This window comes from Centropristis striata, chromosome 21 (genome assembly GCF_030273125.1).
Source record: "Centropristis striata isolate RG_2023a ecotype Rhode Island chromosome 21, C.striata_1.0, whole genome shotgun sequence".
Taxonomy (NCBI): Eukaryota; Metazoa; Chordata; class Actinopteri; order Perciformes; family Serranidae; genus Centropristis; species Centropristis striata.
Genome location: NC_081537.1, coordinates 11,955,923 through 11,968,733, shown reverse-complemented (window position 1 = coordinate 11,968,733; position 12,811 = coordinate 11,955,923). Strand labels below are relative to the sequence as shown.

The following is a 12,811-nucleotide window of genomic DNA, read 5'->3' as shown; positions in this document are numbered from 1 at the left end:
ACTAAAGCAGCTTGCACAGATTGTATCCACTGGACAGCAAAAACTTCACACAAACCAGCCCTGAAGTCTGAGGACTGCAACCCTTTGTTAAGGGTGCACCTGTCTGAGGGCCACCTGTCCCCCTGCAAGTCAGCACCTAGAGATGCAGCAGCTGACAGTCAGTGCCAGAGCGAGAGAGAGAAAAGGAAAGAGAGGGGAAGAGAGATTGGATTTCATTTCTATTCTCCAGGGACATAGAAAGGGGAAGAAGGGAAAGGGAGGATGTGAGCTGATTTCACGGTACATTGTAAGTTGTCATTTCTACACCACCCAAAAGGCCCCGCTGACTGTCACGAACTTGTTTTCTCCCCCAGTGGACACTCTTAGAGCAGAACACACATTAGACTATAAGAATACTTTCCAACAAATTATGTAAATACATTAGAATTTTTATTGTAACACCAAACCTTCATCTGGATATGGGCAAATCAGGCCCCAGGTCACACATCATCCACCCTGCTGCAGTGCCCAAGAAGCAACTGTCTTAAGTATTTCTAGAAGAAAGTAGAACCTGCCTGTTCTTGCCCTTTGACCTGCTCAAGTCCCCTAAACAGACAAGTTTAAGAAAAATGTCAATGCTGTTTTTGTATAATGCTGTTCTGTGTAGTCAAGTGCAGGAAATAAAATCAACTCTACAGTTGTCATGTGAAACCACGCTTAAATACGAGGCACTGTCACATAATCAATCTATTTGTGGCTAAACTGTAAGCCAGTGAGCCCTGTCACCAACACTAACATTAGCTACACGGTGCAGCCGCATCAAAACTCTCAACAATCCCATTGAGACAGCGCGAGCCGAGGACACCGGGGACCTTGTAAACAAAGACACTCTTATTCAATCATTTGGTCGACGTTATTGACGCTGCCGGATAGCTGTGCACTTTGTGAAGTCCACTCGCAAACCGGTTACTCTTACCTCAAGTCGGTGGAAGGGGAATTATTCCTGTTTTTCTGCCGTCTGTGCGTTAACTTTTCGCAGCCATCGAGACGATAAGTTCTTTCCCAGCGTTGTACTTTAGCTACCGTAACCCTTCCAGGCGTTAGCTTCGCGCTCTCCGTTGCTGCAGCATGTTTCACACATTTGTGGCAAACACGGACATGTACAGTTTATTATCACTCCGTCAGGTATTTACAAGACTGATGCGACCGCGTAGGTTTACCTCAAACAGCCCAGGAAGGAAGGGGAATCTCCAAGGAGCAAATACAGAACGCACGTACGTCAAATGCGTAATGCGTCGTCCCTTAATACTCACGAGCGCACTTAATGTTACGTAAAATACGTTCTAGAATACGAGGGTAGAAAACTACACTTCCCATGTTCAACACGGACATGTTCAACTAGGATATCCGGGTACAATCGTCGTCACCTTTAACAAACAAAACTAAACATCTATTCGTATTTAATTGAAATAGATTTACATTCTATTACGTTATTTCGTCATTTCCTTTAATTTCCTATATTGTACAAATACTCAAACGATGGCTAGATTTAAATCTTGAGTTTTAAATCTCAGTGTAGAATCCCTCCTCTACCTCACAGGCCAGTGTCAGAAAATGGCACTCTAGTGCCATCTAGTGGCTCTCTGATTTGAACCATTTGAACCATTGTTAAACTGTTTGCAATTTGTGGGGCTGGATCTAAATACAATACAATGTTCATGTCCTCTACAAATATGTTTCTAAAAAAAACAGTAGTTTTACTTCTATACAAAGCATGCAGCAAGGTTATAGCTTTATCGCTTTAGGGATCATATGCAAAGAGAATGTTGTAAATAGGAGCACTGACACCCAATAAAAAGTAACATTTGGACTCATTTAATAAGTCTCTCTGACAACCTATAAAATACTTGTAATATTCTACTACTTTTATTGCTGGTAGTATAATATTATTATATGTAGTTATGCTTATTGTCCTACATGGATTTTTGTGTAAGTATTTTGTCTGTCTCTGTTAGAATAAACAGAGAAGCTTGTGACACATTTTGCTACCCTTCACTGCTTTATGTGTCACAGATTTGGATTGACTTAATATATCATATCATATCATATCATATCATATCATATCATATACTATATTATACTATACTATACTATACTTCAATACAACATTATAGCTGAAGTTTTCTATTGAATGTTATTGTATGGATTAAATTTTTTTATTTTCAGGAGAATGTATTGGTAATTTCAAAAGGGAACTTACTTCTCAGCAAACTTTAAATGAAGAATAGCTTTATTCCACTCATAAATTTGTTAGTGTTATTATTTTTAAAGAATGTTTTTATGTATTTTTCCTTTATTTTAAGTTACTCCTACACCTAGACCTGTAAGAAAGCTGTCTACACAATATCATTTAAGAATTTTACAAATACATTTTGTTTACCAAATTGAACTGTCTGCTATTCCTTCAAAACCACGAGTGAAATTTAAATTTCATCAGGATAAAGAATAGCATGTGAAACATTTCAGTGGGTTTGGATTATCTCCGTTAATGCCGGTGTCACCCGGGTTGTTTGAACCGGGGAAGTTCAGAGGATTAGGCCAATATCAACAGGGTCGGTATACTTCAAAAATGAGATAGCAGAGCAGAGTCTAGAAACCTATTAATGTCTTATTAAGATAATTTCTCTGTGTGCAATCAATCGCCAGAATTCACTTGGATGTGTGTTTGAACCATTGTAAAAAAATAAAATGAGCTCTTTATTTGTTGGGTGAGTAACCTTAAAGGAAGTTCACAAATACATAAGTCTCAGCTATGTTCTTTAAAATTATATAGGAAAATGTACATCCTGCCTTTAGCTCAGAGACGTGTTGGAATGTAACTACGTACATTTACACAAGTAGGCTACTGTACTTAAGGGCATTTTTGAGGTAGGGCCTATGTGTACTTTACTTGACTATTTCCATTTTATATAACTTTATACGTCTACTCCACTACATTTAGAGGCAAACATTGTACTTTTTACTCCACTACATTGAACTGGCAGGTTAAGTTACATTTCAGGTAAAGATTTAATATAAAACATGAACAATTTAATGTGACATTTTCTAAATTCAACCTCATAAATTAAGAAGTTAAAATGAGCCCTATCTTCCAAAATAAAACGCTGCTTACGTAAATGCATTAATTAAAATAGTCTAATGGTGCATTTAAAATATACTAATCTGAGTTCATTCTACATAACGAGTACTTTTACTTTTGAAACTTTTGTACTTTTACCTAAGAAAGTTTTGAACACAGGACTTTTACTTGTAGTGGAGTAATTTCAGTGTGGTATTAGTACTTTTACATAAATAAGTGGACTAAATACTTTTTTCACCACTGGCTAAGAGTACACAATCTATAAATCTCTTGGATTACAGTGATTTATCTTCAGGGTTGAGTGAGGCGGAGCAATGCATCCTTTGATAGAAGCAGACAGAAGAGTTGAGAATGGGTCTGGGCGGAGAAAGTTACTGCTGGACGTTGCTCCTCACATGTTGTGCAGTCCTTGTATTCACAGTGTCTCTAAAAAGATACATGCTTGGAGAATGTTAACACCGTTGTAACAAACTTTTTGGCAACGCAATTAAAGTGAAGTTGGCACGGTTAGCTAACGCGACTACACGGGAAGGAAAGTTTCTTCGGCAAAAAGGTACGCGAATGAATGCATTTTTGTACGCTTCTTTTTTTCCTCCATTTGACACTTGTGCACTTGTTCTTCAAAATGAGATAATTTAGGTGGCGGGTTTTCTTTAATGTGGGGTAACTTTCAGAAAAAGTTGCTAGCTAGCTCACTTTTCTCAAATCTTCGTGGGTGTATTGTTTTCTAGTGTCGGTGCGTACACACTGTTGTCATGACAATGCTGGGGGAACCCAGCGCGAGGCACGTTGGGAGACACAAAAGACACCAGCCTCAGTGTCTAGCTCGGTTTAAGACTTTCCCTCGCAACAGAAACTTCCCTTAAAAGTTAACTGAAAGGCTAAAACAAGACCACACGGAGTGATAGGCTATTCTCTGTTACCTTTCGGCATGAAAATATCACAGAAAGGCAGACAGCGTTGCTAATAGTCATTGGTATCCTGTGTCAGTGGACAGAAGAGCACTTTGGGAGGTAAGGGGGTCAGAAGGATATGTGAAAACTGTTGGGCTAAGGTGTGTCCTGTGTTTATATGAGACAAATTGTGACCCTGCTAGCCAGGAAAGGGATGCTTTTAGTCGGCTCTTTGCTGTTTTATGGCCAACACACATGTGGAAATGACTGGCTTCCACAATAGAGAGTGAGCAACACAATTGTCTTAGGGGAAAAGGAAAAAGATGTGTGTGAATGTGTGGGCGGGTGGGGGGGCTATGATTCCATGAGAGGACAAAAAAATTGTGTCATTGTGCTTATGTGCATGTGTGTGTGGAGATGATAGGAAGGTGGGGGTCAGGGTCACTATACATGGTCATGGACCCGTGAGAGGACATGAGGTAACACGAGGTTAGTAGAGTAGGGGGACTTTATTTATATCCAGTGGTGGAAAAAGTATTCAGATCCCTTACTTAAGTAAAAGTACTAATACCACAATGTGAAATTACTCCACTACAAGTAAAAGTCCTGCATTCAAAATGTACTTAAGTCAAAGTACAAAAGTATCAGCATCAAAATGTACTTAAAGTATCAAAAGTAAAAGTACTCGTTATGCAGTATGGAGCCAGTTAGTTTTTTTTATATATTCCAAATATTATATTAGATTATTATTATTGATGCATTTATGTATACAGCGTTTTAATATTCTCAAGGTAGGGCTGATATTGACTACTTAATATACTGTTATGAGGTTTATTTTAAAAAGTGTCTAATCTCCTAAATTTATTGTGTTTTTTATGTTAAATCTTGACCTGAAAAGTAACTAAAGCTGTCAGCTAAATGTAGTGGAGTAAAAAGTACAATATTTGCCTCAAAATGTAGTGAAGTAGAAGTGTAAAGTGACATAAAATGGAAATACTCAAGTAAAGTACAAGTACCTCAAAATTGTACTTAAGTACAGTACTTGAGTAAATGTACTTAGTTACTTTCCACCACTGTTTATATCACTATGTTATAGAGCCCGACAGATATATCAGTTGAAAGTTATTATCGGCAGATATTGTGTAAATGCTGTACGATATGTGCCATATCACACAATTACACAATGCATAATGGAGAAAATGTTGTTTAGTGTGATTAAGAAACTGTGTTAGCTATTCATTTTTCTCAAATCTTCTTTTAAATAGTCAGCAAATGACTGACACTAATGATGTTTATCTAGCTATTCATTTTATTCCTATTTATTCTTTATTTTCTCAGTTGTCATTTACAGAATTGGCCGACAGTCTATGACAATCAATGTTAAATATCATTAAATAATATTTTAGGTTTGAGAAAGTAGCTCTGTGGGGACATTTGCAGAGTTGGAAAAATTGGTGCACAAAAAGTTTTATTTTCATTCCAGCTCAAAAATTACTATATCGGCCACCATTTCAGTTATCGATTCATTTTCCAACTCTGAAATCAGTATCGGCATCGGTCTCAAAAAATCTCATATTTGTCAGGCTCTATTGTGTTAGCACATACATCCAGTACATCCAAAGAGAGAGCAAATCAAGCAGATATTGGCAAGAGTGTAGCTAATGACAAGCAGGATAAGCTCCCCTCTTTGATGACTCAAGATTGTACTTGTTTACTATCTTGTGCAAGGGAAGTTTTCACAAGTCCAGGTGCTAATAGATGACAGTGTGATGGACCAGTGCCATACTTGTCATTAAGTGCAGTGCCAGCAAAATATCCCCCTGCTGCTTATACATAACACACTGGGTGGCCAAAAACACTAGAGAGACTAAACCACATTAAAGCCAGGAAATCGTCCTGTATTCAATTATTATAATCCATTAGACATGATGTTCCTGGCCAAAAAAATTGCTATGCACGATAATATTCTGATAACCATCAAAATATGCTTAAAAATATTAAAATTGGCATGAAAACATACTGGAATAACTGCACCTTACAGAGGTACAAAAATATTTTTATAGTCATGGAGATTGGAGCTCAAATTGGTGGTGTTGGTCTGCAGGTCAGACATCTTCCTCAAGGTGGTTCTGCAGGTAGGCACACAAAGAAAATACAAAGCCATCTGCCACAGTAACATGTTTACGATAAAATGACTGTAAATATGTGCCAATTCAAAATAAATCAGGAAATTAAAATAGGACTGTGTGTTACAAGCTAGACAGCTTTTTCAAGTTGCTGTAATGGAAATTCAACACAATCAAGTTATTGTTTTTTTTATTGCGATCCAAGATAAAATTGAATATTGTTCCATCTCTATAATCCATATATTTTAGAATTGTCTCTAATTTTTCGTGTACTCTGGAAACTTAAAAGCACAGTTATTGCATGCAGCACCTTACTGTCAGAGAAACAGTAAATCATTTTGACGGTGAAATGTAGAAGTTGATTAATCGTGACCCTTCAGATTGCTTGTTTTGCAGTATTAACAGACCAAAACCAAAGGATATTCAGTTTACTAAAGAAAAGCAGCAAATCCTTCAAATGTAAAAACTGCGAAAGGGATAAATAAACCAGTTTTCAAAGGAGATGAGAACCATTGTGTGACATATTTATTCTTAATGGTTTCCCATTGCTACCCTATATACGAGGCAAGCATCAATATTCTAATTAATTTTGTACAATTATTTATAATCTGTTTCACAGAATGGCTGTAAACCAGGTAGATGAAATGTCAAATGTACATAATGGGTATCATCTATACTTTATGGGTGCCAGTCTAAAGTGGCAAAAGGCTGGAATCCTCAAGAGCAGAAAAGTAAGAATATATTGCTAAACAATAATTTGATAAAAAATAGTTTCAATCAAAGCAAAAAAAAAAAAACCCCTATAAAAGTGAATTAATACAGACTATCTTAATGAAATCCACCATATGCACAATATCTTTAATAGCTATAAATCACAGAAATATAATTGCTTCCAGTCAGAAGTATAAATTCCAGTATGAATTATGCATTTAAAAATAATGTATGGCAACATATTGCTGCATTGATTATTTGACCTGACAAGCATCTATGTCAGCCTCCCCTCTCTTCTTGTGTGTTGAGGCATGCAGCCGCATCTCTCCAGCCTGGCTTTCACCCGCAGGGCCTGGGAGCACACTGACACATAAACATACACACACATACACACTCATTCATACCGTCATGCACATGGGGCAACATGAACAAGCCTACATCAAAGATACATCTGTTTCTTATGCATGTTTGATGGGACAGGCAGGCAGCGGCTGGCCACTGCTCCAAGTTACAGCACAGTTTAGTATGCATGACTAGGTTGAAGCAGAGCTGTGAATGTGGATGCCTTAAGTGAAGAAAGGAAGGTAGATACAGCACAGATATATGAAAAGAGAACTGAAACATGAGGAATGTGTTGAATAGTCTTTTTTTATATGACCTTTACCATGACCCATATGTAGCCACTGCCAGGGCTAAATGAAAGGAGATCTGGATATCATAAAGCTGAGACACTAGTGAGTTAATAACTCTTTCCTCTGTTGTGCAGTTGTCTTTTGTCCCTGCTGTTTGATGTATTGTTGACCTTTTTAGCTTTGAGAAGCTGGTACGAGACCCTTTGTTGGTTTTCAGTCTGTTGCCCAAACTTTGCCATTATGGGACACAGTTACAAAAACTGTATCAGCTGGTTTCCCAGACAAGGATTAAGGCCCGTCCAAGGCCGTTTAGGAAATTGCTCAATGAATGTTTCTATTTATTTTTGTTTCTATTTCAAAGGCTTAAAAGCATATCAGTCTGAGTTGGAATTGGAATATTGGATCTATCTATCTATCTATCTATCTATCTATCTATCTATCTATCTATCTATCTATCTATCTATCTATCTATCTATCTATCTATCTATCTATCTATCTATCTATCTATCTATCTATCTATCTATCTATCCATCTAATATCTATAAAAAATAACGGCCGAGTGAAAAAAATAGTTTCCTTCAGGGGATAAATAAAGTACTTCTTCTGTCTTCTTCTAATTCAGGCAAATCACCCAAAGTGAAATCTTTATTGATCGTCTTTAGGAAAACAAATTAAATATTTTATTTATTATATGCTAATTTTTCTCTTAAAATGTTAAAAAAAACTAATATGAGTTGGAGAAAAGTAAGCAACCTACAATTTTCAGAGGTTTTAGGTGGCAAAGTAATCAGTTGAAAAAAACTGTCACATTAATTTTCTTTTGATCCATTAAAGGGATAGTTCAGATTTCTTGAAGAAGGGTGGTAGGAGACACTTATCCAGATTGTGGTCTGAATGCCCCCGGTTGAGAAAAGCTGACAGCAGTACCAACACAGAAGCTAAAGGCCAATTCAGACATTCTGCATCTGCATGTCTGCAAGAGTCCGCATCGCAAGCACAACAAGACTGATGCAGACTCTCATGTGATGCAGCTGTCCTTGGACACAATGTGAAAAATATGTCCAAGTCTTAACCCATAAGAACCCACGGTGACACCCATGTAACAAACACTTTAAATATTCTAGAACAGGGTCTCAAACTCAAATTACCTGGGGGCCGCTGGAGGCAGTATCAAAAGGACCAAAATTACTAAAAAATAAAAGACACAAAATGACAGGAACTAAATGACTTAAAAAAGACACAAAAAAGACACACAAAATGACTTAAAAAAGACACAAAATTACCAAAAAAGACACAAAATTTCTTAAAAAAGGACACAAAATGACAGAAAAAAACCTAAATTACTTAAAAAAGACACAAAATGACTAAAAAAAAGGACACAAAATGACAGAAAAAACTAAATTACTTAAAAAAGACACAAAATTACTATAAAAAAGGATACAAAATGACAGAAAAAACTAAATTACCTAAAAAAGACACAAAATGACAGAAAAAAAACTAAATTACTTAAAAAAGACAAAAAAAAGACAAAATTACTAAAAAAGACACAAAATTACTAATCATATTATAAACATAAAATTACTAACTGTGATATATCCCCCATAACTTTCCTTTGTGGATAACTGGGTGTGGGTTCTTATGGGTTAAAAACCATTATCAGTTTAAGTATATAGCATATTTAGAATATTCCACCGCTTTACCTTGCCATCAGATAGCCCTGTTCTTTCTCTTTAAACACACCAGACTCCTTTGACAAATACAGTCATTTTACCTCAGCAGAACATGGGAGTTGCTGGTCCATTGTATTATTGTTTGATTCATCATTTGAAGTCACACAATAACTCAAACAAACAAACCAATTGAGGCAGCAGTAGACCAGCAACTCCTATGTTCTGCAAATTGTTGTTTTTTTCAAAGGTGTGGTGGCTTTGAAAAGTCATTAGTCAGAAAGGGCTGTCAGACAGCAAAGTGGTTAAAATATCCTAAATATTGTGCCGACTATGTCACAGTATTTTGGTGGCTAAAATATGTTGTGTTGCTTTCATGTTGGTACTCCTGCCTCCTCCTCCAAACTGGGAGCATGCTGACTGCCATCTATTGTAGGTAATACACTATGGATAAGTAGCTTAAATAACACTTTTAATCTGAATGACCCCTTTAATGAACTAACAGATTGAACACAAGTCATCTGTTCTTGTACAGCCAAAAACACATCAAGGAAAATGTCGGTGTATATAACAGCAGGGTAACTTAGTTTGCATTTCTTGACCTTACACCACAATGCAGCACACACTGTCTACATCCGCTATCTTTGCTCTGCCAGGATTTTAAAATCAGTGAAAGCTGGGATTGGCTGCTTCCCAATTTTGACTGTAGCAGTTCTTGGCATCAAGAGATACGCGCATCCCAAATTTAAGTGCAGTTCACCTTCTAAAGCACTCAGCACTTTGGATCGAGGGAGAGTCCCATCAGTTCAACTCGACAGTGTGTTTCCCTTCCTGCCAGATGTTCTGCTTAATTAACATGCAGGCTTAGGGCGAGAGAGGTGTCACCACCCATACACAGTTTATCCAGGTGCTGCAGCTCTGCATAATTAGCTTGCATTAACATGAATAATATTAATTAGATTCATGGTGTGTTTCCTTGAGTGAGAAATAGGCTGGTGTTATTGGCGTACGGAATGGTTTGTGACCGATGATTAAGAAAGTCTTGTGTTCTTCATTCAAGTGTCAAGTGTAGCTGTGTGTGTGAGAGAGAGAGAGAGAAGAAGAAAATAGAATATTCGTATCTATGCCATAGAGCTAATATGAAAAGGCAATCAGTGCCACCTATTTTGAGGTGGATTGACAAAGATAGAAAGAGCCTGATAATCCTGACCATGTGTCTTTGCTTCAGCACTTCTTCATATTCTTTAGATGTTTAAGTAGCTGGATATCTATTGTGAGTACATACAGGAAAGTGCACAACAGCAGAGAAACCAAGGCTAGCTCTGTTTCCATCATAAATCACACAGTATGAAGAGAACTTTGAAACTCAACACCTTAAGATCTGAGGGGCCTACAGAGGCCCTTAAAGAGACAGAGAGAGGGTGACAGATATAGAGGACGGACAAAAGACAAGGCTGTGGTTTGAGTGATTGTTCGTCCTGTAGATTTCCACAAACCTTAATGAGTCATGATTTTGATAAATGAGTGAAAGATAGCATACTTCATCTGCTCATTCATCATTTTCTCTCTCTTTCACACTCTTAACTGCTGCCAGGCTAACACATGTGTGTATGTGTGTGTGTGTGTGTGTGTGTGTGTGTGTGTGTGTGTGTGTGTGTGTTCCCAGGTGAAAACCAGCACTCACACTGTAAGAGGAGGACCACCAACCTAAACCTGGGGAGCCACTGGAGCCCCAGGGTGCTGGAATGGAGCAACTCATAGAGTAAGAGAGATTCTTTTATTTGTCTTGTTTGACAGCAGCTTTTACACACTTTGTTAGTTGTTTTATTGTGTTTAATAAATGGACTTCCTGTCTCTATTCTGGGGCTTCCTGGAACTGTTGTTGCCCACACTTCTGTTGTGAGCATAGCATTATACGTAGCAGATTACTTCAGGCCATTGGGTCTCTTGTATACTGTAAATATATGGCTTGTAATCAGTGCTTTCAACTATACATTATACATATCAACACAAATATGTTAGTTTTCTAAAAGCCATTTTGAAGGCAGAACCTTTCAAAATACTCTGATTTTACAGTACTGGCTTGAAGGTCTGTAATTAAGAGTTTGCGTGAGCCGACATTTAAATCGAAGCATGAAGATCTGACTGACTGTCTGTCTGTTTGAAATACAACATCTTGACAGAAATTGAAAACGAGCCCAGTTGCACTGTTCTTTATGGACACCTCTTTTGGCAGCTGGTTACAACTAAACAGATGCTGTGTGTTTCTCAGACTCGTCTCTCACTGTTTAAGTAGGACAGGTTGATGAGGTGCTTGAAGGTTTACAGCCCAACATGTCTGGGCATTTTGAAAGCCTGTTATTTTCTATTTTTAGCAAAAAAAACACGGTTATTATCATCCGGTATGCAAAAAGGTTGCTCTTTTGATTTGATGAGAGGGGTTTCTGAGAAGTATACACAGTATTTTCAGTCACAGTAAAGCAGGGAGGGCAGGGAATACGAAGAAACCCGCATGTAATCGTAAATTTGCAAATCCTTGGGGGTGCGCAATTACACCAACTCTGCAAACATTTTTACTCCATGTCTCTTTTTGAAGCAATGAGTCAGCGGAAAAATGACAAAAGCCTGAGAATGATGGCACAGAGGAGCCATAACTAAACTGTCTGTGTGCAGGCAAACTCACACTGTTGGGGGATGGGGAGCTGATTTATCTAACCCTACATACCTCCAGCCCTCCATTTGTGAGGGCACTTTTCTGATCAACACTTGAAGCACTCTATCTATCTATATATCCATTTATCTACGTATCTATCTATCTTGAAATCAGCATTCATGATGTGTTGTTATCCTCCTTTAAAACCTGCTTTTCTTCTTTCCCCAAATAGCCTCCTTTGCAAACCTATCCCCTCCCCTCTTTGTCAGTGCTGCTGTGGCTGGGCATAGTGTGATAAGAACCATGGGGACTTGTAACTTCTTGGCTCTATTGCCTGTGCTCTTCCCTTCTTCTCAGCACATTCTGCAGATAGCAGAAACAGGATAGGCATTGTGTCTCTGGAGCATGTGTGCACCTACAGTACGTTAAGTGCTGGGTGCCTGTGTGTGACTGTTCATTCAAGTATGTGTGTGAATCACACACTCCCTTGTCATTTCATTATACCTTTCTCCCTCACCGGCGCGAGTAGATGCAACATGTTTAATTCATTGCTGTGTCTGTGCCCAGGAAGGGTGCCTACGTGCTTTCCCTCCTACTCACTACACCGGACCTGTCAAGTGAACCCATTCATTTATAGTATATCAGCATCACCCCCCCCCCCCCCCCCCCCCACCCCCCCCCCCCCCCCCCCCCCCCCCAATATCTCATATTGACTGTGACACACCGATGATTGTTGAATCACCTTCCTCGTTATCCGACACCCCCCTGGCTCCTATGCCGACACAACTTGCTTTCTCTTAGCGACGAGGTTACGACCTGCCGCCGATTACAGATAGGGGCTCCTGACTTGCGCAACTCTGCTCCCTCCTCTGGCCTCTGACTCACTGGTGAGTCATCGCAACAGGGAACGGGGCTATAAATGCACCCCGTTGCAAGTGCACCCACACATAGTTGTACGTGTGGTGCACGTGTGCACACAAGCGTGAACTTTCTGTGTTCCTGAAGTCAAGA

The 12,811-nt window shown here is 38.5% G+C and overlaps 2 protein-coding genes across 2 annotated transcripts in view; one reads left to right on the top strand and one right to left on the bottom strand.

The window, feature by feature from the left end:
- capn15 (calpain 15) overlaps positions 1-1,186 on the bottom strand; it is a 53,986-nt gene extending 52,800 nt beyond the window's left edge. The window contains exon 1 of the mRNA XM_059324609.1: positions 956-1,186. The gene's annotated coding sequence lies outside the window, so the exon portion shown is untranslated. The remainder of the gene's footprint in view (positions 1-955) is intronic.
- Positions 1,187-3,544: 2,358 nt separating this feature from the next.
- Positions 3,545-12,811, top strand: part of LOC131959429 (ankyrin-repeat and fibronectin type III domain-containing 1) — a 149,783-nt gene continuing 140,516 nt past the window's right edge. The window contains exons 1-2 of the mRNA XM_059324628.1: positions 3,545-3,671; positions 10,814-10,909. Coding sequence (XP_059180611.1) covers positions 10,893-10,909 — 17 coding nt within the window. The 5' untranslated portion in view covers positions 3,545-3,671; positions 10,814-10,892. The remainder of the gene's footprint in view (positions 3,672-10,813; positions 10,910-12,811) is intronic.